This window comes from Cyprinodon tularosa, unplaced genomic scaffold (assembly GCF_016077235.1).
Source record: "Cyprinodon tularosa strain WSP-4 unplaced genomic scaffold, ASM1607723v1 ctg106, whole genome shotgun sequence".
Lineage (NCBI taxonomy): Eukaryota > Metazoa > Chordata > Actinopteri > Cyprinodontiformes > Cyprinodontidae > Cyprinodon > Cyprinodon tularosa.
Window position 1 is genome coordinate 1,882,680 of NW_024037849.1, and position 27,661 is coordinate 1,910,340.

General features: G+C 37.6%; 1 protein-coding gene across 3 annotated transcripts in view; it reads left to right on the top strand.

The window, feature by feature from the left end:
- The window catches only part of syde2 (synapse defective 1, Rho GTPase, homolog 2 (C. elegans)), a 50,545-nt gene extending 23,114 nt beyond the window's left edge, over window positions 1-27,431 (top strand). For 2 of the 3 annotated variants that reach the window (XM_038287077.1, XM_038287094.1), the window contains exons 5-8: window positions 9,592-9,718; window positions 17,934-18,115; window positions 20,386-20,617; window positions 25,854-27,431. In XM_038287077.1, coding sequence (XP_038143005.1) covers window positions 9,592-9,718; window positions 17,934-18,115; window positions 20,386-20,617; window positions 25,854-26,542 — 1,230 coding nt within the window. In that variant the 3' untranslated portion in view covers window positions 26,543-27,431. Of the gene's footprint in view, window positions 1-9,591; window positions 9,719-17,933; window positions 18,116-20,385; window positions 20,618-23,800; window positions 23,839-25,853 lie in introns of all 3 variants that reach the window. The other variant, XM_038287086.1, reaches the window with a different exon arrangement.
- The last annotated feature ends 230 nt before the right edge of the window (window positions 27,432-27,661 follow it).

The following is a 27,661-nucleotide window of genomic DNA, read 5'->3' on the forward strand; positions in this document are numbered from 1 at the left end:
ATTCTTTAACTCAGGTTAGAGCTATTGGAGATTGTGATCTCGGGTACATTTGTTCCAAGCAGAGGCGTTTTAATATCTTGTCGTCTTGTTCATGAATAATACTATGACTAAGCGAGATATGAATGGATAAACTGGGGGCTTGTGAGCAGTAATGGTGGAGCTTCTCTGGTTTGTTGTGGTGAGGAAAGACCTGAGCCAAAAATCAAAACTCTATATTTATCCGCCAATTTATGTAATGCTGGATCATGATCAAAAGAAGATATCTTCAAAACGATAAAGATGAGTCTCCTCCTAACTGTGGCCACAAAGAAAAGTTGAGAAGCTGTCATCCTCCTTTCTGACTCCCTTTGATGCAGTCACTCTTCATCAGAATGAGTTGGTGAAGTTGGTTCAAATTTTTGTCCTGGATGCCTTGTGAGTGTCTTGCTTTGGACTTCCAGGCCTTGCTTTGCTTAAAAATCCGCCCAAGGTCAAAGTAAACTACTATGACAAATTGCGTTTCTTAAATAAAGCATGGTATGAGTAGCTCAAGAAATAACCACACACACTCATAGCATCCTTTTTAATGTTGGGTGATGAGTGCTTGCCCTGCAGCAAGTAATATTGCTGAATGAATTGAAATGCAGCAGACATAATGTCACAGAGTTTCTGCCTTTGGCAACAGGATCTTCTATTCAAAAAGAAGAAAGACAGAATAGTTAAGACACTCATGTAGCAGGGACCAGAAGGCCTGGGAGTTTTCTTTAGGATCATACAATCAGTTCTTATTGTGTGCCCTACTTTAGAATCCTGACCTCTCTATACAGACAGAAGAGTGGGATGCTCTTAAATGGGGGTAGAAGGAAGAAAATAGGTAAATAATTATGCCTTCTTAATAAATTTGTTCATTAAAATATAATCTGCTTCCACTTTCTAAACATCTGGAGTTTTACCAACATAACCCATTTGTTAGCTTCCTTATTAAATTTACATTTAAAGTACAGTAAACGTGTCATAGCTAGGTATGGACAGAAATGTAAAATGCTATACTTTTAATGTGGTATAACTGTTCAGTTACGTTTCAGTTGTCAGCATAGTTTAGCTTCATTAGCAAGTCTCTATTATACATTCAATTACTTGATCACCTTTACTATGAAACATAAAACATATACCGTAGTTAAATTCTTACCAAAATCCTTCTGAACACTTCTACACTGAATAGAAGCTTCGTTGAAGGACTCTTAAAATTCATGAAATTTATAAATCTGAATGATGCTTTATCAGTTGTTTTTGCATTACAATCACCCAGGATAGTGACAAACAGAGATTGGAACTGGACATGATCTTTCTGTACTAAGTGGAGATTTCTATAGTACCAAAAGCAAAATAGATATTCTAAGTTTTCTTTAAAATATCATCAAACTTTTTACTCTTTATTCCGCCCATTATATTTTTTATTATTTAAGCTTGTGAGGCCTAATGTTTTCTCTATCATGCAGAAAAGCTAGTGTTGCTTTTTCTTATTGCTTTTCAGCAGCTGGTCTGTGTTACTGATTAACACTACATTAATATGTTACCTGTTGAGGATTGCTTTTAAAGAACATTATGAGTTATGCAGTTTAAAAGAAGGTAAACATTTTTGGATTCTTGTTAAGAATTAAGAGTTTTGGCACTTCCAATTATCTCCGGGACAAACATTGGGCAGCTACATCATCGGGAGTTGGGGAAAGTGAAGTGCATTTGCGTGTGTAAAGCTTTAAGAGAACATTTTAATAGTTACTCTTGCCTTAACAAAAATTATGTTTAGTTCTATTTTTGCAGCAAATTATAATCTGTTTCCCTGCAATAAAAAGGGATGCATTATTCTCAGTTATTCCTTAAGAAAAGGGAACATTGATTGTTTAATTTTATTAAAGTGTGTACCTGAAAGAACTATTTTTTATTTCACCATCAAACTGAGGACCGGTTGTCGTAAAGTTAGGATATTTAGTTAGGATTGTTGGGGTTAGGGCATAGAAAGGGTTGGAAATGGAAAAAAAAAATCTATGGGAGTCAACACATGGTCCTCACTACATATAGGAAGATGAGAATGTGTTTTTGTTGACTTTTATAAGTGAGGGAACAGTTACAGTAAAGCAGCTACTCATCTAAAACCATCCTTATCTTCAACAGCGATATCTAAAAACGATTTTGTTTGAAGTTCATGTTACCCATAGATTAATAATACATGGGTCAACTATTCTCATACACATTATTGTGGACTATTGTTCTCTGAGTAATCTTACTTGATCAAACTGTTTTTAACATTCCACACTACAATATAAGTAGTAAAAGAATGTTTGATTGGTGCTGATATTATATCAGATCAATATTCATACTGGTCTGCATTTAAAGCTGCAGTATTGGTATCGTATTTGAAATTCAAAAGTTACATTGCGACAATGCTAAATATTTTAATATTGAATTGGTAAATATATAATTATCAATGATTACTGTTTTAGTCCTAAATTATTTTTTTTAGCATTTTTTGTTAAATCTAACATCTCAAACTCCTTGTGTTTTAGCTGTGTTACCTTCCAGTGGTGTGATTTTTATCTGTCTGTGGATTCCAGTCTGACATGTTTGTCCTCTATCGCTCCGAGCCTTTCCTCTAATCTTTTTGTTTTCTTGCCTTTTTTTCATTAGAGCAGCTATCAGTCGCAGATCAACTCCAGGGGTCTTCTGTGTGGCAGGTAGACAGGGGTTAGGCATGGGGTTGACGCCACATTCCAGGAGGTCTTAGCAGGTTCTGCCCCCAAAACTCATGTTTGCTTGCATCTTTTACGCAGCCTCTCTCCTCAGATGGTCTTGCTGAAATATGTATCCTGAAGGCTTTTCTAAGCCTTTAAGATCCTAGATGAGTGCAGGTACTTTGATGGGCTTGTCTGAAAGACATTTTTAGAGGAGGCTTTTATGTCACCTACCGTACAAGCAGATCATCTATGATTAAGAAGATTGAACTGAGGTGTATAGAAAACAGCTGCACGGATTCTGACTGAGCTATTTCACATCCTTTATGGGCACAACATAAAATTATTACAATCAGTAAAGTTTTTAAGAATATAATTACCTTGTGTCAAGCTATCAGTGGCTTATGCTATGAGTTGCATTGACATTATAAGCAGGTGGCTGGAAACATAATGAACAATTTGAGGAAGGGCATGAAAAATTACAGTAGGAAGTTGGTTTAAGCATTAATTAAACTGACAAACAAATCACCTAGCTTGACAACTGCTTCACACCGGAGTTAGCCTTGCTTTTGGTGCTGACTGGTTAATCATCAGTTTTCCAGTTGCACTCATTGCTCCAATCCCCTTTCAATCATCATATCCAGCCCAGTTGCCTGAGAGAAAAAAATAAAAGGTTTGAGATTTGAGAGAGGCTGTTATGTAAGATGAACCATTAGCTAATTTTGAATTTAACAATTTAAACACAAACCCAAGGGTTTCCAAATGTGATTTTATTTATTTATTTTTTTTTTTTATGTCAAAAAGGGTTTGTACCTTAGCTATGTGTAAAAAGCTCCCACTGTTTAAGGGGGTTTGACCATCTGGTCACCTTCCTAACCAGATTTTTTGTAGACATGTCATGCTGAGAGGAGGCTTTGGGGCAGATCCAGGATTTGAAGTAGAGATAATATCTCATGACTGTCTTGATGGCACCTCAGAGTCCCTGCACATGATCTGGTATACAGGGCAGGGGGAAGGGAGATGAAGGATTTCAGCATGTAGACATTTTTCAGAGCACTTGCAGAACAATTTGATAAACAGATATGATCAAGTTAGGATAGATTTAATCATCTGATCTCTCTCAAAGACTTAGATGTCTCGAACTGAAAAATGTTTTTAGTTTAATTTTCTTAAAATTGTATAATGAGTTCCCCCAGGAGCTGTTTTGTTTTCCTCTTTTCATATCAGGAGAATGGAGATATATTTCGCCTCCATGTCTATTAATGACTATTCTTTTGTTAGCTCTACTCTGACTCAGCCTCTGCAGGCATCATTGCATACCTTCAGGTGTCCATTCATTTTGATGAAACAATTTCTTACTAGAAGCACTCGGAGAGCGCAGACCTCTGCCAAGCAGCAAATTTAGCCCCATATTGTAACATACAGCTACAGTATAGCTAAAACTCACACACAATCTGGATCATTACCAAATTTGAATGAACCATTTCTTAGCATGAGTGATACCCCTGGTTAAAAATTTCCTTAAATCCTTTCATAAGTTCATAAGTAAGGCACAGTATGTGTCTGCAGCCTGTGGTGTTTGTTCTGCTCTCACCACCGCTCTGCTTTCTTCTTTAATTAGCAGATCAAAACAACGAGAGAGGCTTGGCTCACCTTCCTCTCTTTTTGTCTTCAGTAAAATACATCTGGACTTTTTTGAGTACAATGCTGTAGCTGTCAATAGCCACTGCTGCCACTCTCTCGTTTAGAGGGGAACTGTTTGTTTCGCCAAATAATGTTAAATTATCCCTTTAAAAATTCCTGCACGCTGATTATGATGCGGATCATCACCAAAGTTTAATGGATTGTTTCTTGGACTGAGGTGCACCTTTGGTAAAAAAAAATAATTGAACACAAACTAATGGACGAACAGACGAATAAAGACACAAACTAGACTCAAACATAACCTTCTTAGCAAAGGTAATAATGCAGATATTACGCTAATATTTTTGAGGATTTTTTTTTTTTTTCACTATCTTGGAGGTGACATTGCTGGGAGGTATAGCCCTATCTCCATAGTTAGGTTACATATTCATTAATCAGATAACTTATGTTATACAAATTGGGCCTGTCCTAAATTAAGATGTTCAGCTATCCTTTGGATTAAAAAAACAAAACAAATTTCATTAGGTTTGACTAAGTTAAACAGAAGGTGAAAAGTGAGGGTTACCCCTTAGGCCAGGAGCCAGGCCGCTGTGTATTAAAGGTCTTTTACTTCTGGGTGGATCATCTAAATAAGTGGTCCTCCTAATTGTCAATCATTCTGGTGATATGTTTACATAAGGCCCTCCTACTTGCTCGTCCCGAGTTAGCTATCTTTTTCTGGGCATGCGCACTTTCAGGCATATATCTGTGGTGAGCTACGGTTTCAGACCGTCACGGAAGCTCATCTTTCTCACCGCGGTTCTTTGAAAATAGCTGAGGGCCAAAAGACAATAAGTGTCTACGAAGCGTAAGAGAAGAAAAGAAAGTCCTCAGAAGAGTCAGAACTATGCTGGAATGCTTTACGTGGAGAGCTCTCCTCGCACAGCATTATGGGATTTGCTGTAACAGCGGCCTGCTGTTGCCATTCGCTGTCTTACCCGAAAGTGGCGACTAATAACAAAGATGGCACAGGCACCGCGCAGTGGAGGAGTGATCATCTGTCTCAACGGTCAGTTAACTGAGTTTGCATAAAGTCCACTATTTAGTGCTGCTCTATATAGTGATTGATGGATTTAGGGGTTAGGGTGGACATTGGGGCACAGTAAGCTTGAATTAGCTATGAGAACAGCAACTTTTAAACAGAGTGTGCATAAGGAGAAATGGGCTTGTACATGCTCTTTCATGCGTTTAATTGGCATTCCCTCTCCAGAGCGGGTACAGGGTTGTGCATGTGCATTTTGTTTTTTAAGTGGAGAGTGCGGGTCTTTTAAAAAATTCAAAATCCTCCACAATACCTTTAGGGAATAAACTTTAGAGTATGCTCCATGTTGATACTTTGTCTTGCAGGGATAGTTTCAAGTTATTTTAAAAACTGCAGCTCAAAAGTGAAACTACTAGTCCTAATATATTTTGTTGATGATCTTAAACTTCTTACTAGTAGCATGTAACAGTATGGTCTTCCTGAATAACAAATAGATTTCTAAAAACTTCCTGATTCCTTAAATGGCCAGGGAAAATTAAATGAATAAAATCTACATTACTATTCCCACAGAATACACAATATTAGGCCACTTTATTAGTCCTTGGTGGTACTGTTAGGGCATTATTCATGGTATAAATTCAACAAAGTATAAGAAACATTCTTTTGAGATTTGGGACCATATTCATTTTAAAGAAAATGCAGTTGCTGTAGCTGTTTGGCTACATATTTGTGATGGTATTATGTGTGTGTTGGACCACATCCCAAAATAACACTGTTAGATTGGCATCTGACGATTGTGGAGCCTATTTAAAGGTCCCATATCATGGTACATTTTGAAATAAAAATGTTAACAATGAGGCCCCAAGAGCATGCTTTTGCTTTTTGTGCAGGAAAATACCTCTCAGATCAGGCAGACGGTCTTTACCAAAAATCTCCTTATTCAGTCCTCCTATTGACAAGAGGTTTTGGCTTTCCACGTCCCGGTCCGTCTGAAGGCCGTGCACCTGCAACCATAACAACCAGTCAGAGTTTGTAAGAATAGCCTAGGAGCATGAAATATTACTTTAAATGAAGGCCGCAGCATGAAACGATTGACTAATACAGACCGTTCTGGACAGCACATTTCCCCTTCTGGACAGCACATTTCCCCTCATGACATCATAAAGGGAAGGCTTTTCAAATAGAGCATTTTGAGCACGCATTAGCTAAGAGGTGGAGAAAGGCAATGAGAGAGGTTCAATTTGTTATTCATCTGTAAATCTCATACGCGGGCTTCAGGACACATATCACTGATACAAAGTTTTTATAATGGGAATTTTGCATAAAGGAACTCAAGACATCTTCAAGAAACTAGATTGACTATAATTGAGATGTTGGCGTCATTCCTGCTGGAACATGCCATTAGAAGCCTTTGGTCATCTTGGGATGGACAACTATGTTTAGGTAGACTTATGTGTTTGTACAATGTTAAGCTGGTGGATATAAGGTATATCAAGAAAATATCCTATTATCCATTAGACCAACCACCAACTGCATAAATTGTTAAGGCAGAAGAGACTAATAGCATCATGTTGTTTACTACAAATTCTTACCCTGCTATCTAAATGTTAAAGCTGAGATGGAGACTCAAAGGGCAAGGCAACATTTTTATCTGCTGTTTAATTTTGGTGAGCCTGTGGTTTCTTGCTGTTAGGATACAGGAGGCGAAGCTGGAACGATACCAGAACTTTTAACCAAATTGAACCCTACACTTCTCAGAGTTCAACATATTGTGGTTCAGAGACGGTATTCAGCATAACGTTCTAGTAAAAAGGAGTTATTTCTGCTACTCTTGTACTATATCATATTAAGAATGGATTTCTATTCACATTTACCTGATACTGACTAAAAAGGCAACATCACCCACTCAGTTCCAGCACTATGGATATTTTCAGAAATAGTTCCCTTTGGCCAGAAGAGGAATGAGATTTTCAAACTTAGTCAAACAGTTGGTCACATTTGCTCGTGTTACTTTTTCTCTATTAAGCTCTCTTTTGTTTAGTTTAGTCTTACAGCTGACCAGAGCAGGAAAATACTCCACCTGATTTACATCCACTCTTCTTTTCAGCCCGTTTTGTGCTGAGGTCCTTGTCCCTGATTTGCTCCACAAATAGGTCTTGGCCAGCCCAGCCTGTTGTGTTGCCCGGCAGCCGCGCAGCATAAGAGCAGGCCCTCTTTTTGCCAACAGCTGTTCTCTGCCTGCACTCAAAGAGAGACACCATGTTTTTTATTTCTGAATAGACTTGTTGTTCATTGTGTCCAGTGACTTTTATTTACACACACACACAAAGCCAAATGCCTAATCTGTCCTTCTCTCTCACTCTTGTGTGAGGTTAAGAAAAAATACAAAAAAAGCAACGCCATTGGGCCTTGCAAGGGCAGCTATGCAGCAACATCTCTGTTGGGACAGAAAGACATGGTACTGCTCCTACGCTGGAGCCTGGAAAGACTGGCGGTGTGTGTTGATGTGTACGCACAACCGGAATCGAGCCGCCATTCACAGCCCACTGACTTAACATGTTACTGGGGCAACCACACCAGTTGGCCAGCTATGCCACATACCAGACAGACACATGTAGGAGAAATTATGGTATGTCTGCAGAGAGACCTAATCCCAGTATAACAAGGAAAGCAACAGTGCCAAGTTTCAGCTATCAGGTGTCTCTAGTCCCTTTAGGTCACAGTCTGGAGGCTTAGGTAAACAAGCAGAGATGGCTCATAGCTTTCATTTTCAATGCTCAGTTGTCACCTGGGCCTTAATAGGAGGTTAACTTTGACACACTTTGTCAAAAGGATTTGGCACTTTTTTTGTCAGGTCTCTGGGAGCCTTTTACGTGTTTTCAATTTCCATCAGAATGGTTCTCATTTAAGCATTTTTCAAACTGCTGGGTTATGGGATGGAAATTTAACCTGTTTATCTGAACTCCCAGGGTCCCATGTAAGTTAATACTCACTTTAGAGGGTTGTTACTGCGTAACTCATATTACCACATTACTTTACTGAGTCTCTGCAGCGGTTTTATGCTGTTTAGCATTAACATTTATGGAGAAGTACTCCTTTTAAGAATGGAACAGGTTGACACATTAACTTCCAAAAAGAATCCAATCTAGGAATATTCTGAGCTAACTACCGATCATTTAAAAGACTTTGATAACCCCTTTTTTTCCCTTATCAACGACGAATGCTTGTTCTTCAGTACCAGGGGTCTTTTTCCATACACTCCAATCAAATGGCTAATTTACCTCCCCAGTACACAAGTCAAGTCCTGCTAATGACTTTATTTAACCAGGTGTTCTGAATGAGATAAGCATCTGAAAGCTGCAGGGCTGGGATTGAACACCGCTGATCTTTACCCTGACTAGATAGAAATAGATTTATTTCCTGAACATTTCTGTAAAAATGGGTTTGGTATTATTGCTTCCTGAAAATGTTTAACCCAAAATAAAACTCATTAATACAAGATAGTGGGGAAAATGGATCTAGATATGTAGAAGAAATACAGAGGCTAGTGTGGTTGAATGTAACCTTTTTAGTAATATTTGATGACAGATTCAATTTAGTTAATCCTTATAGCACCATTTCACCATTTTTTTTATCTCAACGGACTTTAAAGAGGCAATTCAATCAGATCATACAGGCAGATTGTTTAAGAGCTTTCCATCTAAGGAAACCCAGCTGATTGCATTGAGTCATTGACCTCATTGTCTTCATGGAGTCATTGACCTCTTCATCCAGGAGGATCCGCTCCTCCTCGATTAGCATGAGGCAGAAGTAAAAATATGCTTGCATTATGGTGTTGGCTTGGCAGCAATGCCTCACACCTAGCACAGATGTGCTCTTGTTACAATAAGCAAATGAGCTCTGAGCTGGTTTTCATGTCAAAAAGTATGAAAGATTGGATATCCAGTTATTTACTATACAAGCTGAGCCAATAGCTATGTCTGGAATCAAAACAGGACAAAGAAAAACAAGGGGAAGGAAATAAAATTAACAGCTTTGATTTTTCAGATAAAAGTAATAGGAGGAAATGGTGACAAATAAGTTTCATTTATCAAAACTTGTTTCATTCAGTTTATCCAACTCTGATTCAACTAAATCAAATCAGGTATGTAAAATGTTCTGCCTTCTTTCAATTTAAATATTTGACTAAAATGTGTCTCTTTGTGTTTCTTGTCCCAGGTGGTGGGTCTCTATCGCCTATGCGGCTCTGCAGCGGTAAAAAAGGAGCTGCGTGAGGCCTTCGAGAGAGACAGCCAAGGCGCGGAGCTATGTGAAAGCATGTATCCGGACATCAACGTCATCACAGGTAACGTGATCAGCCGGAGCCGACACAGGATCCTGTCTAATTAGAGGAATCGATTATTCAAGCACATACAGTGACTCTTTTGGAGAATATCAACATCTTCATCCCTGGATATTTTACCTGTTTTAGAAGAGTTTAAATGTAATATGAGCAACAGGAACTGTTGGCTTAAAAGCACTGAGACTTTTACCAACTTTCAGTAGTGATTGACAGTAGTGGCCTACAGACAACACTAATGAGACCTTAGTCTGCTGAAGTCTGGGTTTAGCATTGATTTCAGTCAGTAAACGTTCTGTCTGAACTGGTGTGACCAACACACATGTGCTCATCTAGCAGTATGTGTGAGGGCGTGGCTTTGGCAATAAAAGCATTCCAGGAGTCGACATATAGATCAATGCCTGGAGGAAACCACAAAACACACACACACACACAGATCAAACTGGGCTTTACATTCAGGTCATTCTTTCTCCATCAGGTTAGCGGTTGGAACTTGTTATGGATGGTCTCCTCCCAGGTCACTGCAGGCTAGAGGATTTCTGTTGTCTAAAGGCTTGGCTTGAACTCTTTGGTGATTGTCCAAAAATGTAGCTTAGTGATAGAGCTTCTTTATTTTTCTTGCAAGTATGGGATTTATTTGATTCTTTGTTTGTAGATTGAAATAAAAAAAATTATACAAAATGTTGTAATTTGACAGAACACAAAACTTTCTGTCAAGCATTCATGAACTGAGGAATGTTTCTCAGAGTTCAGCAGATAAAGGAGCAAAAAAAAAAGTCCAAAATGACTTGAGTCATGACTTTCTTCCTATTTCCTATTACAAAAGGAGGAAGGCCATGGAAACCAGTAGGTATTATAAAAGTTGCTGTTGGTTTTAGAAAGAGGCCTCGTTTAGGCGTCGTCCCATCACGCCTGCTTTGATCCACATGCAGTTGCAAGGCAGAGCAAAGAACACAGTTAACAGTTGAGCGAGCTGGAAAAAAAGGGCCTGCACCATCGAGGATTGTTGGTTTTTGCCTGCTGCCCAAATTTTCTCTGCTTAGCGAGTTCCTGTAGCTGACAGACATGAAGAGATGTGACTGGTTTAATGTGATGATCAAAGTTATTACCTTTTTATTGTGTTATTTCTATTAGTCTGTTGATGCCTTTTAAACGCTTAATGCAGTTTGAGATTGGGTTTAGGATATAATCAGTCATATTTTCCCATTAAATGACATGGCAGCGCCTGTAGGCAGCGGCTTGATGCAGCTCTCGACAATTTCTTACTGTCAAAAAGCATTACAAAATTAAATTTGGCTTTGTATACACTATGTCTATACAAAATGTCAAAAGTTATTTAAGACAAAATACTTGTAGTATATAGGAAATGAAGTCCGTAAACCCAATAAAAAGTCTCTGTAAGACTAGAGGCTAAAAAGTGAACAGTCTGTGGACAGGCTCGGAGGAGTGGCGTGTCACACGGCTAATTTAAAGCGCAGGCAGTGAAAGGGATTATCCTACAGGTCAAAGTTCAACTCAAAGCTTGCCAAACATGCTCGAAGCATGGATCTACACTGTTTCAATTCAGATACTTTGTTTTATATCACACTTCTGAAACTTTAATAAAGGATTACGTATCGATATATTCATCAAGTTGGCATGAGAAGTAGTTTTTTCTTTTTGCTTTGCTGTTTTTGTTTTTTTGTAGCAATAAAATACTAGTGATCATCACTATTTACTTACATTTATTCTGTGCGTTGTTGCATTTTCTTTAGACCACGCAAGAAAATATAGAGGAGGACCTGAGATGCATGAACTCCTACAGTTCATAATGTCTTATTTTCACATTTATTTCGTTTATGGCCAAAGGGGATTTAAAACAAGGTTTTCCTTTTTGATCGGTTAAGGAGTAAATCTGATTAAAAGCTCAAACTGCTGAGTCTGTTAAAAAAAAATTCTTTGTGAATGCATGTGTGGAACAGATATTTTTATAGGACAAAAACAAAACTAAACAATGAAACCAGTTGAGGGATTCTCATGATGTCACCATCCATGCATGGTTGTGGACTGGAGTTTTGACTGACTTGCTGTTTCCTCGCCCCCCCCCTTAAATGCTTCGGCCCCCACCCTGTGCAGTACTCCAGTGAAGACATGGAAAGTCATTAACAAGTGCCCCCTTTGTTGCCGGACAAACACAGATGGTATTTGGCTCACGCATGGGGGATTAGCTGAACTCTGGGCAAGCCACGGAAGTAGGCAAGCTTTTTACAGAGAGCACCAGACCCTGTGGGTGTTGATCTATTTATTAAAGTGCAGCTCAGAAAGAGTTAATTCAGGATATACTAATCTGGAATCTGCTCATAAGACGGGAGAGCACCAGTTTCAGAGTTAAGGAAAAGGTTGGCACAGTTTGCTCTGTGGAAATTTTGAGCTAATAACTATGTAAAGGTTCACCATGTGTTTGGAGGAGGAAACACACCTCAACCCACCCTTAGGTACTGTGGGGTTTTGCAAAACAGCGGGGGAAGTTAGGACGGAGAACAAACGGGGGTTTGTTCTCCGGATGGGGTGCTGACTGCAGCACTGACAGGAGGAGTGACCCTCTGCTTTGTTTGAACAACAGGTCAAAGGTAGAGCAATGCCCCGATGCATTGTGTGCTTTGTAGTGTTTGGTGGCGCATTTGGAGCTGTGGAAAAGTCAATCAAATAAATAACTTATAAATAATAATAAGTAACTTTGATGCTTCCTTTGGAAGCTCATTCTGAGAGTAAAAAAATAAAAATAAAAAAACTCTTTCATGTGGTGATACTTCTAGTTCCTACCATTATGTGTAGGAGGTGATATGGAGTGCATTTATAGCACTGATATGCTCCAAACGCCAACTGCTTAATGGCGAGAGAGAACACAGTGGGTGGGTGTTTGTTGTCAGCTTGGCTGTGAAAAAAGGTGAAGCACCTGCAGGGTAGGCACACCTGTTCACCATTGAGCCCCTGACCGACCTCATGTGTGCCTCACAGAGGTGTTGAAAGTGTTTGCGTGCGCTCCTGTCTCGGCGTCAGAGTGGGGAACAATTTTTTTCCATTTCACCATCAAATTGAGGACTGTTTATAGCAAAATAAGGGCATTTTGCTGGTCCTAACTTCTTTTATTTAAGATGTGAGATTAGGTTAAGGATATGATTGCACTGTTAATGGTTAGGTTAGAGTTATTGTGAGGGTTAGCATATAGAAAGGGTTGGAAATGACTGAAAATCAATGGAAGTCTACACATGGTTCTAACTACATGTAGCAAAATAGAAATGTGTGTGCGTGAGTGCTTGGATCAGGCTCCAGCAGCGTCTTGGACGCTAAGGTAAACAGACCACTGACTCACATCAGGATAATGATTTACCTGAATTGTATTCTCCTCACTTTACCACAGTACGTGCGCATAGACACGTGTGCAAACACACTCCTGCAGAGATCTTTTTTAACACTGCAGAATCCAGGAATGTCTGTGCAATGGCTTCAGAGATTTTATGCAAGGTGGTGGTGGGGGGGCAGGTTGTTTTAGGGCTGTTTTGCAGCCTTAACGTGAAACAGTCCAGCTGCTGTTGTTGAGTCTACAAGGAAGGTCAGAGACTCAACCATGCAGGAGTTTTAGTTTAAATAGAAGAAAAACAAGCGCTGTGGTAGCTTGTTTTTTTAAAATGTTTTTGCCTTCTGCCTTAAAAGTTGAAACAGCGTTTTATTCATTGAGTTGGATGGAGGGAAAAAAGTGAACTTGTTTAGCTTCTAGTTTGTTTTGCTTTGATGAATGGGTCTGATTATTATTATCTGCCTAAATATCCCATCAATGCTGTCAGTGTGGAAAGATATTTGTTCATCGGTTATCTGGTTTGGAAATCAGCGAGTCCTGGGAGACATTTAGGGGAATGAATGTAGCTTTTATTGATGTTATCAAATGTTGCTCATTTAAACCACATATGACTAAGGCAATGAACCAAAGCATTCATGGAAGTGAGTCACCCTTATAATAAATATTCTGGATCGCAAAGTACAGGAGCTAACTGCGGGGATATTTAATGAAGATTTTAGTCTCTGTTTTTTATGGCTCCCCTAGCTGGTATTATGTTTGTTTACCTGTGAAAGGAGGGCTGAAATGACATCTGCTTATCTGGCTACAGGTTGGCGTTTTGCAGCTTCTATAGGATAATATTGAATTTTGGTTTGTTTTGATTTCAGGTATTTTTAAATGCTACAGAGGAGCTTGAAGTAAAATTTGTAAATAAAAGCAATAATGAAAGGCGTTCAATTCTGCATTTTTTTTCTCCACCTGCTTAGAAAGGTTAGTTGATGCATTCCCCATTGTATAGTAGGCTGTTTAAATCAGCACAATAGAAGCATTAACATGTTCACTGCCAGTGATTTATTTTTTTCTTTTAGAAGGTTTTTTAGGACTCAGAAGTTTCCTGTTCAGAAGTTTAACATTGCTTTTTTTATATGGGACAAACATTGGCGTCTTATTTTTTGCAGCCATGTGTTTACCATGCACAGTTTTTTTTGTTGGTTTATTTGTTGGTTTAAAGAATTGTGTACAGCGAGAACACAAAAACATGACAATCCATTTTAACTACCAAGGCTGCATTGAGCCAGGCTGTTTTTAATTTTGCATGTCTGTAGATCAGTCATTTTTGAAGGGAGAAATTATCATCTGTAATAGTACAACAGGATCAAAGTGTAATCTAGTATCAAATGCAAATGGAAGTACAGAGAATCTATGTTTTGTAGAGAAACTGTGGTGAAGATGTGTGCAGAAGTTTTATCAAAAAGATTCTGCATTTAAACTAAACAGATTATATTTATATAATCTGTTTATATATAAGATCCAGATTAGATTTATTAATTTGATAATGAACCTCAAAACTTTTCATATATAGTAAAAGTATTTTGGACAGTATCAATCCCTGTAATTTAATAACATAACCTAATAACTCAATTTGAAAAGTTGCCATTAAGCAAAATCTTTGAGTTAAACTGTTCCAGTTATTTTTGCTAGATAAAGGCATTATTTAATGCTTTTTTCAGAAGGGATTAATTGTTTTAGGACGGGATCTGATTTTTAAATCTAAATTTTTGTTGCAATACCTTAAGTATGCTTACTTATTTTCTTTGATGTGTAAATTTCTTGGTCATTCACCTTTAAATCCCAGCAAGGAGTTCAATAAAAAATGGGTTTACAACTTGTAAGTGATGCATAAATGTTGTTGCATGGTAAAACATGGAAGAGCGTGTGTAACCTATCCCAGAGATGTATATATATCTAAGTTTTTAATTGTGTGATTTAGAGCTTAGAATTTGTTGACCTTAACCCTAGTGATACCAAGTGCAACTGGATTTCTATAACTGAGTAATATTGTATGGTCCAAGACAATTTTTAAATTATTATATATATATATATATATATATATATATATATATATAAAGCTGAAAGCTTTCTTTTATTGACTGATATAATTCACATATTCTTGCCTCTTCAAAAGTATTGTTTTATAATGTTAGATTGTTAGAGCTTTTTACTGTTGTAGAAACTCACAGATGATGGACCAAAGAGGCAGTCAGAACTAGTCTTAAAATGCTTTAAGCCTCAGGCTCCTTTAAAAAGAAAAGCAGTGTCTTACAGGGATTAAAGAGCTAGCGTGTTAAGGTGTTCCTAAGGAGATGTCCATGGATTCGGATAAAATCGCATGTCTATAAATAGAAAGGGACGCTAATCACTGCAGGTAGACGAGACTGGATCCAAGAGTTCAGAGCTAATGAGGTAGAAGCTCTGAATCAGAGTCTGTTACGTGAATGGATTGGGTTGCTGCTTTGGGATTTCCTAGGTAAAGGCTGTGGTTGTCACAGTGACTAATGTCTTCTGAGGATGTAGTTTTTTTTTTGTGGTGGTGAGTTTTTACTGCTCATGTAAAGACTGCAGTGGTTTGGATTTTACTTGAAAAGGAGTTTTTTTTTTCTTATCAGTATCAACCCATATGTGCATTCTTTGATGAATTCAACAGCCAGGTCTTGGGATCTTGTTAGATGCACACAGTGCAAATCCCTCCGTTGGTCATTAAATTGTCAATGTTTTGTTTGTTTTTTTAATAGAAGTTTCTTATTTTTGCTTAAATTGAGACCTGCATAACATTTGATAATACTTAGTTATTTCTATCATGTAAATAAAAGAAGGCTAAAAAGCGGTAACGGTTCCAAGAATCATCCCACAAATATTGGCAGCATATATCTGATAGAGTGATGTAATAAAAAAATAGCACTGATCTTAAAACCAGCTATAAACAGCTTCCTCATGACATTATTAAACACGTGAGTATAAACGTGAGTCTCTGTAGCTTTTAAATACCTTTAGAGTGAAATAAGTCACAACTAGAACCTTTTCTTTTTTTTCAAATTTTTTTTTTTTGGTTAAAAATTCATAAATCTCTTGTATGTTTTTGGTTTGAATGAATTCCAAATTTTAACAAGGACTCCAAATATTTTTCTTATCAGCTTTTTGGTTTAAGCCTGTTTTAAAGAAACTAAGAATAACTAAAACAAGATGAAAGTATTTCCAATCTGCCTCATTTGGAACTGTCCATATTTTAGTTTATCTTGATTTTATAAGAGCCATATTGAAAGGCTGTTTATTTTGCTCAGCTGGGTGTTTCCGTATCCAACATTCTTCCCAATTAACCTGAAGAGGTAGGTTCATAAGGAGGGTTTATTTGTATAACTCAGGTTCTCACCTGACGGTGCTGTTAAGGGGTATCTGAAGCTTGTTTAATGCTTTGCCAACCCAAAGATATCTCATTTAACAGTAAGTTTTTGCAAGTTAAATAATTTTTAGTTAGACCGTTATGATTTATATTCCTGTTAAATTGTAAATAATTTTCATTCAATCAAGTTTCTGGTCAGAAAAGGGAGGTAAGATCTCTCTAAAAGGTTAATAAACCAAATGAGTATCAGTTAGGACAAAGAAACTCCAATGGTTTTATTTATTTTTTCATAAAAGCATAGAATGTGAAATGGTATTTATGTTCTTCTAAGGAATCATTGGAAATATCTTTAGGAGTATGGATAACTAATTGGCTTAAATTCTTAAAAAAACAACATAAACCCAAAAAAAAAAACAGCGAAAAAACGTAAAATACTAAAGTTCAAATTTGACAGATTTATTTTATTATTATTTAAAAGTATGATTTATAGATCTGAACATTCTTAAAGGTGGCCTTTTCTTTCTGAAGATTAGAATTACAGACGAGCTGAAGGAATAATGCTAATCGCACAGCCCCTAGCCCTCCCTGGAAACCGATCCAGCTTCATGTAGAGCAAAATGAGAGCAGACATTCACCACAAAGACCTGTCAGGCTGCCAAAAAGCTTTTTTATTTTTTTAATTCCCCCCTTTTTTGCCTTTGAAGAAAAGACATGCCAGGGGCTTAGTGGAGACAGACAGCGTCGGTTTCATGTTGTTCTGTGGCTTTTGTCTGAGCTGCAGGAGTCCAAAGTCACAGGTGTTAATGCTCCGTCACTTAAACCAGACCCTCCCCAGTCTACCAAAACACTAAGGACCAATGCATCACACCCTCATCAGCCGGGCATCCAGCCAGACACCAAAGAATCACTATCTGAAATAATGGAGCCCCCTTAATTTGCCATGTATTTCATATTTTACAAAAAGAGAACCTATGTATATTAAACAAATTGGTTGATTTCAACTATAAAGGTTTTTCTATGTTTCTAATTGATCTGGGTACTTTAACTGAAACAAAAATTTATATTTAATGATATAAATTTGGAAATTGATGAGTTGCAATTGCCTTTTTTTGTACAAATATGAAACATTTAGATGCAGGAACGTTAAAATCTAACTGAGAATTAAAAATAAGGATGGACTGTGTTTATTTTCAAACATCGATACAGAAAAAACGGATGCATTAGGTAAAAAGCCACCTATGGCATCCCCTCCTGCAGCATCATAGCAGAATCTGATGTACAGTCCTGATCCCAATCAGCCAAAAGCTTAAGTTGTTTGAATCAGATATTAAGATCTTTCCTTTTTCTTTTACGTACTATAAATGCTTTAGATAATTTGAATGGTGGTTCATTTGGATATATTTGGTAAATACTTAAACACCTGTTTACAGAGCATGCACCCATGATGACCCATTCAGACTGAGATGTGAGCCATATTGCTCATAGTCTGCTTTCTTTCTGTGCCCCAGGAGTACTGAAGGACTACCTGCGTGAACTTCCCTACCCTCTGATCACCAAGCAGCTGTACGAGGCAGTGCTGGAGACTATGGCCACCAGGCCTCTCAAGATGGGAGCTTCTGGGTGTGAAAACGATCAGGCAGACTCAGAGTATACTGTGAGTCTGTTGGAAATCCTGCCGGAGGTGGAGAGGGTAAGTTAACAATATTCCTGTGACTTTGCTGCTTTCCTACACTTTAATGGGGGGATAAATAAATTTTAATATGAAGCTATGAAAACGTTTACACTGGCTTCACTACTGGCAGTTGTGGAATGATGACATTGCCTAAGATTACTACCGTTGTAGTGACATTACGCACGTTTACCACATAATGATAATAACAGTGCTATGCTGTCTGCAGAGATGTACCTGTTGTTTTTTGGGATAAAATGTGAGGCTAATTACTTGACATTACTGCTTACTGACAATATATCTAAGAGACTAGAACTGTTCAGATTATTATAACCTATAAAAAGTCAGTTCTTTTTTGTGGGGGGGAGTAACTCTAAGGCAGGATCCTGCAACTATCATGTTTCTTTGTGTAGTTGAATTATTTTCTGTTTTTTTTTTTTTAGAACAAAAAAAAATAACTTTTATAAATTGTTGCACAAAAGCTCAAGTTCCTACAATATTCATATTCCTTTAAAAAAAAAGGCATCTGTCATTCAGACACCCTTCTTAGTCTAGACATAGGTAGAATAAAGAGGCTTGCCTACCAGCTCTGCTATTAAGCCTCTATCTGTCTCCTTGACCAGTTTCCATCACATTTTCTCGTTAATTAATTAGTTAGTATTTGGGGTCCTTCTTCTGACCTTTCTGAAACAATATCACTTCCTTTCTAACAGGGTCGGAATGGGACTAATTTTCAGCCCTGGAGTTTCACGCCTCATACAGGCCCATTTAGGATAATTACCTTTTACTGTTAAAAACCATGAAATTGTAAACTTATAGGTTAAGTCCACTACATCACAATTTATTTCTAAAATACTTCTTATACAGTAAAAGTTAAGGTTGTTTCAAAATACATATTACCAACATTATTGTTCATAACCTTTTCAGCAGAGTCAACATTCTATTCAAATAAGTGTTCACAGATATCCAAACCTTCAAAGTGAAATAAAATAACTGGAAATATTAATATTTCATACTTCATCCAGTTAACTAGACTCTCATGTAATTGCATCATAAAATAAATAGTAATCTTTAAAGATTGAGCACATTCGATATGGAAAACACATTTGAACTTAACTAAAATATTTCAAGGGGTAAATATTAAGATTTATTTCATAGTTCATAATTTTCCATTTCACATTTGGGATTTTACCATGGGTTTTAATGCTAAGAAATATAACAGGTAGTTTATATGGCTTGGGTATAGAAAGCTATATAACATTATATTATGCACCACATCCCCACAAAATGCAATGAGTTGATATTTAACGTGTTCAGTGGCTTGCAGGCAAAGTTCAGCATCTTGCCTTACCCGTTTTATCGATGTTTTTGCACATTTCAAACTTTAAGCTTGTTATACTAAAAAGCTGCCAACTGTTGTACATTTAGCAGTGTCTGTTTCTTAGACTTAGACAACTTTTATTGCCATTTTGTATACACAGAGTGTATACAACACGAAATTTTGTTTTGCACAGCTTTCAGAACATTTCTACTCTTTAAAGTGCAGCAGTGATCACATAAACAGTGTTGGAGAAAAAAAAAAACATTGTGCAAACATGCATTGATATGGAAGTTCAGAGCGATAAATATATATGGCGTAAATATGCAGTAATATTCCAGAGCTTTCCTCTTTTTAATTCTAGTTTTCTTCATGCCACTCTTGCTCTTTTTACTCTCCAACTGTCTGACACCAGTGACCGACTGAGTGCACTAACGTGTTACGTCAGGGTGTGCAGAGAAAAACAAAAAGCTGCCAGTGTAGGCGGAGGCGGCTCAGGGGTCGCGGTAGCAGAGCCAGAGATCCACTCATGGCTGAACACTGGCATAAAAAAAATAAATAAATGGCCTGAAATTTCGGCCTTCTAACCTGTCTGCAACTATGGCCTGATTTCAGGGATTCAGAGATGATTAAGGTTCATCAAATTCACTAGAAAGAATAAGAAGAATGTAGGAATAAATCAGAGGGGGCTTTGGCAATCAATTGAATGCATCTTTTTAAAATTTACCATTTATTTTATTCAGGCCTATTGAGTTTTTGGTTAAATTGTTAAGGATGTTTGGCAAATTTTTACCTTGCAAAATGTGTGTACACTTTTTAGCACCACTGTGTCCTGTTCCTGCAACAGATTAGCTTGATGAAGAAGAGGCTTTGCTCTGATACCCCTCAGCTGCTGACAGTGGTAATACTGCAACTACTAATCAACATAATAACATGCCTTATTTGTCCACCCTTATGTGTGTGTCTGCATCAGATGACTTTGCGGAAGCTTCTCGACCACTTGAAGCTGGTGGCGTCCTACCAGGAGATGAACAAGATGACATGTCAGAACCTGGCTGTCTGTTTCGGGCCGGTGCTGCTCAGCCAACGTCAGGAGGCGTCCTACCATACCAACCGCGTCTTCATCGACTCGGAGGAGCTGGCCAGCGCACTGCACTTCAAAAAACACATTGAAGTCTTGCACTACCTGCTGCAGCTCTGGCCAGGTGAATCCTCCATCCTTTCATTTTTTCATTTTGGTCGATTCGTTTCCATCTAAACTGTGTTGCTCTTTTTTTTTCTTTTTTTTTATTTATGGGGTAGTTTTACAAATTGTTACCAGCTTTGTGGTCTGGCTCTACGGAGAACTGATGTGGGACTGGGCTGCTTTGATCCTTGAAGGTTACAGAGTGGCATGAAAGTTGCTGATAGCCACTGGCCACCATCTGCTGGCTTTTCTGAGATGAAACTCTCCACAAGGGCTTTATCGTGGTGGGCTGAGCCAATCAGAGCCAAGCCAGGAAAGCCAAAATAAACCTAATTTATGAGGCGTATCCCCTCCTCTCTATGCTAAACCAGTCATCCAGCAGCGGTCCACAGCACCAGCTTTCCTCCCTGTAGCTCATTTGTCAGCCTTTACAGCTGCTTCTACCAGCTGCAGCTGTCTTTTATAAAATATGAAGGAACTAAAAAGATTATTTCAGAAAGCACTTTAAAATGTTCAGGATAAAAGCTAATAGCTTTGTTTAAAGAAACTTTATCAGGATATACAAAACTACAATCATAATGCTTATTAAGTGCTCTAAAAAAAACAGTATTTTTGGGGTGTTTTGAAATTTTATTTATTAGTTCCTATAATCAGCAAAAAAAAAACTTAATGAATGATGCAGGTTGCTTTTGAATTTAACATACATCTATTTTTTTTACTACAGTTTTCCTAAAAGCCTCTCTTAGATCACATCACGGAAACTTAATGTTAAACTAAAATGTTTAATTTTTGACAGACTGTCCCTCCATATAGCCGCTACCCTTTGAATCCAACTCTGAACTGGCTTTGTTTTAACAGCATATTAAATCATTTTTAATACTTTGTGCTTCATCGGTTTATTGCTAATGAGAGTAATGTTGATTTTCATCACAGTGATCTAGATATATGGGGAAAAAAGCAAGAAAAGGTTAACAAAAGGCTGCTGAGAATACAGTCAAAAAGCAAAAACATAAATAAATATAAATGATGACATTATTTAGGTAATGTTGAAATAACACAATAGATATTTTTGCTTCATATGTTGAGTATTTATATATTTTTGGTCATTAAAATAGAACAATAATAAAAAAAAAATGAAAAGGAAGAAGGAAAAAAGCAAATCCAGAATTGAAGCCTGTGTGGATGGCAAGAAACATCAGAGACATTTGAAATATTCCAGAATAAATCCTATTATTTTAAGGGTCTATACATATGAAAAGCTATTAAAGGAATTAGCTGCAAGTTTTAGACTAAGAAAATTCCTGCGATGAGTTTCTGGTCATTGCTGATGCAGCCTGGCTACCGCCTGTAATAACTTTTACAAAAAGCTTTCATTCCAGGTTCCAGCCTTTGTTTACACCCTTACCTCCTATCCATCCTCTTCCCCAGAACGAACTGGAGGACGCCTGGACTGTAATTAAAGACATTCCAGACTTAACCTTACCCTTCAGCCCCCGGAGCTTCACCCTAACATTTCACAATCATTATGGGATATTTTCAGCCGCCACTTCACGCCTCTCACACACATACCAACCTCCTCCAAAGCAAAATGGCTCAGGCCTCTGCTGCACGTGTTTCAGGGCAAAGGCAGGGGCATCCGACGGCCGCTGGTGGGAAGACACTGGCGCCGTTTACAGAACGAGTGAAAGGCTGATAAAGCTGATCGACAGCTGTTCATTGAATGTGTGATATAGTTTTCTATGTGTGAGAGGTAGAACGGGCCGATGTAGCGTGAGGATGGCATGTGTAGTAATGTTGGTGTGCATTAGATTAAAGTAATTCTCTTTTTAAGCTCGAACATTCTGCTGTTCAAGTGCAGACATGGTCATAACTTTTAGAGTCCCTCTCCTGTGTACTAATTTTCCAAGTGGTTTAAAATAATTTGAAGTAAGTATTTAAACTTAAAATTAAGATTTACTTTTTTTTTCCTCAAAATTAGATATAATTGTAAAGACAATATTCAAGAATATAGAAAGAGTTTCCGCATAAACTTGAAATTATGTATTTAACAAAAATATTTTTCTTTAAAAATTATGTATTTTTTGGGGAGAAGGGGCCTAGTGGTTAGGGCATTGCTCTTGGGTTCCCGAGGTTCTTCCATGACTGCCAGTCTGGGTCCCTGAGCAAGACCCTTAACCCCACACTGCTCCCCGGGTGCCACACAATGGCAGCCCACTGCTCCCAAAGGGGATGGGTTAAATCCGGAGGTGAATTTCTCTAGTGTGAGATCAATAAGGTTGCATAGGCAACGGATAACAAGTTATAGCAAAAAACTGTTAAAAAACAGCAGATTTCGTCATAAAAATATGTGCACAAAGATCGAAAAAGAATGGGGTATTTCTACTGTCTAATTTTCTGCAACATAAAGACAGAATAAGTAGCTTTTCTATGAAGTCCTGGCTTTGCTTTTTTTTTATTATTTCTTCTGGCAATAAAAGTTTACATAACTGCACACTAATATTGATCTCCAATAAAAAAAAATATTATTTGAAATATTCAGGAAGATAGTGTTAAATCTTCCACCATTGAAGCATTCAAAACGCTTGGATTAAGGGAATTTCTATCAGTGCAGATAGATAAAACTCTACAAGGTTTAAAACAGGTTAGACCAAGGGAAGTCATTTCAGAAATTTAACCATCTTAAATGCGACCTTTAAAACTGTACAAGTATTGAAAAACAAACTGCTAATTTTTGGTTGTAATTGTAATAACAAAGTGTGAAAACTCAGACCCTAATGGTTTGCTGAAGCACTTTTTTAGTTTGTTTCCAGCATCTGTCATTTTGATAAGAGTCTCTGCATCTTGACTTGGCAAGATTTTACATTTTTTATTAGCAAAACCACATAATTATTTGTCTTATGACTGCTCTATGTATTTAAAAGTCTATTTTTTTTATCCTTCTCTAAATTAAGCATTTTATTCATGTCATTGGTGAGTCATGTCTAAAACTGAATAGGGAAGATAATCTCTCCTTCAGGGGTGATTGCTTTAGTCTTTAGCCTCAGGAATGCTGCTAGGTATGCACTATTGTGGTGATTGAACCAAAAGCTGACATGTTGCAGAACTCATCATTACTGCCCTGAGACTACTGGAAAAAAAGGTTACAAAAAGAAAAAAAACATCAGTGAATTTTGGTCCTAACTGTATTTTGTTCCTTTTCAAGACCGTAAGAAATGGGTACACTGAGAAAAAGACAGACAGGTAATCACACTGAGCTAGCTGTGTGTGATCGCTCACTCTTCCCTCACATTATATATATTTTTTTCTATAACCACCAAATGGGGATCGCTTTGGTCAATTTTTAAGTTTAGCTCAACTGCAGTTAAACGGTACGATTGGCTGGGAACAAAATCACAGCGTGTGGTGGTGTGATTTCAGCATGCGCCCGAGTTGGCATGTCCCTTCACTTTATAATATTTCTGCTCAGATGGTAAATGGTAAATGGATACCTTTAAACAGTTGTAAACTGTTCCTCAATGCCATATTTTTTCATCATAAACAAAATCAGAATTTATAGAAGTTTTTTGATTTGTTTTAATTTGGCTCTGGATGTTTTTTTTAGTGCAAAATTAAAAAGTTAATTATTTATTTTTTAAAAGTAAAAACAAGTTTTCTTTTTTTTTACTTTTCAGAAAAAAAATTCAATTAAAGCTGAAGTACTTTTGCCTTGTTTGCATTGAAATAAAGGAAGGCAACACACTAGGCAGCAGTAAGGAACCATATTGGACACAAGCCTTTTCCCTCTAAATCCTTATTATTTTTTTATGATTTCTGATTGTTGTCTTAAATCAGTTCCATTATCAATCATGCTAAATAAGATTTTCTGTAAGATCTTAATCACTATTTCTTTGCATGTCTGACAGGGCTTTCTAAAAACTGTGTCTAATCAAAAAACGGCAGACTAATTCCAGGCCCGTACTTGGTCATCTCAATACATTAGAATGTGATTGAAAAATTGGCTTAGGTTTGTTTCAGTAATTCAACTTAATATTATAAAAACACACTGTTTTATTTTCTGTTTTTATTTCTGTTCATTTCAATGATAATGGATAACGGTTCATAAAAAAAGATTAAATATTACATAAAAGCAATAAAAACGATTGTTGATGCAGAAATTTTGACTGTGACATAAGAGAACTCTGTATTTGGTTGAGCCTTTTTTTCATGAATCGAAACATCTTTGCAACATTGCTTGGATAAGATCAGATTTAGTTGTTTTGGAAGCCTAGATTACATTAATAGCCATCTTGGGCTGTTTAGTGTTATTTTAGGTCATTCATCCTGCTCTTGACCAAACCCCCCATATTCTTGTTGGGGTTTAGATTAGTTGAGGTTGCTGACCAATCAAGCAGTTATAGCACAGTTATTAAACAAGGAATTGGTAGTTTTGTCCCATGAAATTGGCATGTCTATTAAGCTGGTTAGTGAAGGGGAAAATGAAAACAACGCAGAACCTAAAGCTGCTTTGATTCTGTGTCTCAACATTTTCCCCAGACTCTGAAAACATCAGAATTTAATAATTAAATGCAATATTTAATTGAATCTGAGATAAAAAAGGATCTCTACACAACAGTCAAGTCTTTTATCTCCTAACCCCAGATAAGATGTCATCTCTCATTCAAGAGTGGCTTAAGACCGCTCTTAAGCAACAGTTGTGACATCTGGTGTTCAATGACTCCAGTATTCGTCCACTGCTTGTTAATCTTTTCCAAATTCTTGAATTATCTTTGCTCCTAAAACATCTTAAGGAAAGGCAGATATCATCCAAGCTGCTTATTTACAGTTTTTTTTAACCATCATTTGTATTGCACTTTCCATAAACATACATTAAATGACCAGCTTCTTTAACAATGAGCTGTTTTTATGGCTTACCCTCTCTATGAAAACTATTAATCAGCCTCTATTGGGCAAGTCAAGCCAAGTTACCGCTAAGAATTATCCAAATATTCTGAGAAACTGAATTTCCAGCTCAGCCATTATCATTAAAATTAACAGAAAACAAGATATTTTGGTCCACCTTGAAGTTACTTTTATGGAGTTTGGAAGCTAATCTTTATAAATTGAATTACTGAAATAGATTAGATTATTGAGCTGCACCTTTAATTCATTGATTTCTGGGTATTGAAACGAATCAGACATGTTATCTGTCATTCATTTTTTTTAAACTCAATTAGAATCTAATTTAGTTACTTTCTCTTCCGTCTCTCTCACTGTAGTTGTGGACCCAAATGAACAAGGCTCCCCTCCGCCCCCTGCAGCCTCTCTGGCTCCAACCTCCTTCGACCTTCTGTCAGCCCCTCCTTTGAGACGTAGAAAAGAGCGCCCCCAGTTTCTAAACCTCAGCGAAGCAGAGATAGCGGGTGTTCTACGACCCAAACCGGGACGTCTGGACAGCCCCAGCAACAGATACGCTGGTGACTGGAGTGGCTGTGGTGAGCGCTATTTCCCCTCTGAAATGCTGTTGCCTCCCAGCAAAGAAGAGGCAGACTACGATGACGTGCCTTCTGAGGATACGGAGGTGGTTGAAGAAGTTCAGGAGAAGGACACAGCTGAGGAAGATGAAGAGGAGAAGATCCTCTGTGATCCTGTCTTGGAGAAAGAATCTGGAAGAGAGGAGTTGGTGAAAAAGGGGGAAGAAGAAGAGAGAGAGAAAGAAGGCGACAGTGATAGCTCAATTAACAGGCAGGCTTCTGAAGAGGAGGAAGCAGAGGAAACCGTGTTTAACCATATCCTGCCGACTCGGTTGCCTAAGGAGCACACTTACCAGGCTTACATGAAGATTCAGGACATCAGTCCTGTTCTGAGCAACAGGGTGAACCTGAGAGACCTGCAGGAAAGCATCGACACTCTCATAGGCAACCTGGAGCGAGAGCTCAATAAGAACAAGCTCAACGTTGGATACTGACTACTATACAGGCACATACATATCCATTTGTTGACTCATAAACACAGGTGAGGTTTGGGGAGGACCTACTGTACTGATCAAGGTGCTTCACTAATAGTCACAGTGTTTCCACAGTCTTGTGGCTTGTGGTGCTGCTGTAATAAATTACAAGGTGAGAGAAGAAGAAATGAAACTTCGAGGGCACTTCTAGAACTTCTACCGTATCCACAGGCATTCCATCGTTTTTTTTTTTTTTTTTCCTCGGTTTTTCGTGTCTTCCATCGTGTTTGAATTGTTTGTATTATTCCTGGTTTGTTCCATTTTGTTATTGTTGTTTTTCTTCTTATTAGAAGAATCCATTGACCCCTCAAGGGTTTAAAAGGTGCCTTAATTGTGTGAAGGTGGTGCGTCGAGGATAATCCACCCTGTATGAAAACATGTTATCTTCTGAGGGACTGATTTAAGACAGTCCTGTGCAGGTTTTGACCCAAGTATTAGCTTACTTTGAGATATATTAAATGGTTTCTCAAATCAATATGCAGCACTGAGCATGTATTGATGCCCTTCTCAAAAACTTGCCTATGTAACGTGAGAGGATTGAATGAGTCATGTGACGTAGAGCACCACTTTACAGCAGTCCTCTTAAACATGAGAGCTAACCCTAAAAAGTTGTTTGGCAGCAAAATAGATATAATGCTTTACTGATCAGACATATATTTAGTTATCAGATGCAGAATTTAATCTAGAGGGGTGAGTGAGACCTTTACAGAAAAAAAAAAGAAAAAGTATAGGGTGCTACATTGGGAAGTTACAGGTCTAGCGCCCCTATTGGCTAAAAGTTACACAGCACTGCTTTAATGGACATAATCATGGATTCCAATAAAAAAAAAAATTGCAGCAGGTAAAATCCACCTCCTTTTGCACTAAGCTGCACTACACCTTAAAGATTTCCTACACTTTTGATGCTTTCAGAATCAAGTGCTAGAATGAGTGTGTCAGTCTTTTTGCAAGTGAATAAAGTTTGCTGGGTAATGTAGTTGCAACATTCAAATTTGACTTGAACACTCAGATATCAAACAAAAAAATAGTTCAATTTGATTTATTCATAAAGCGCCAATTCACAGTATAGTTCTAAAGGCA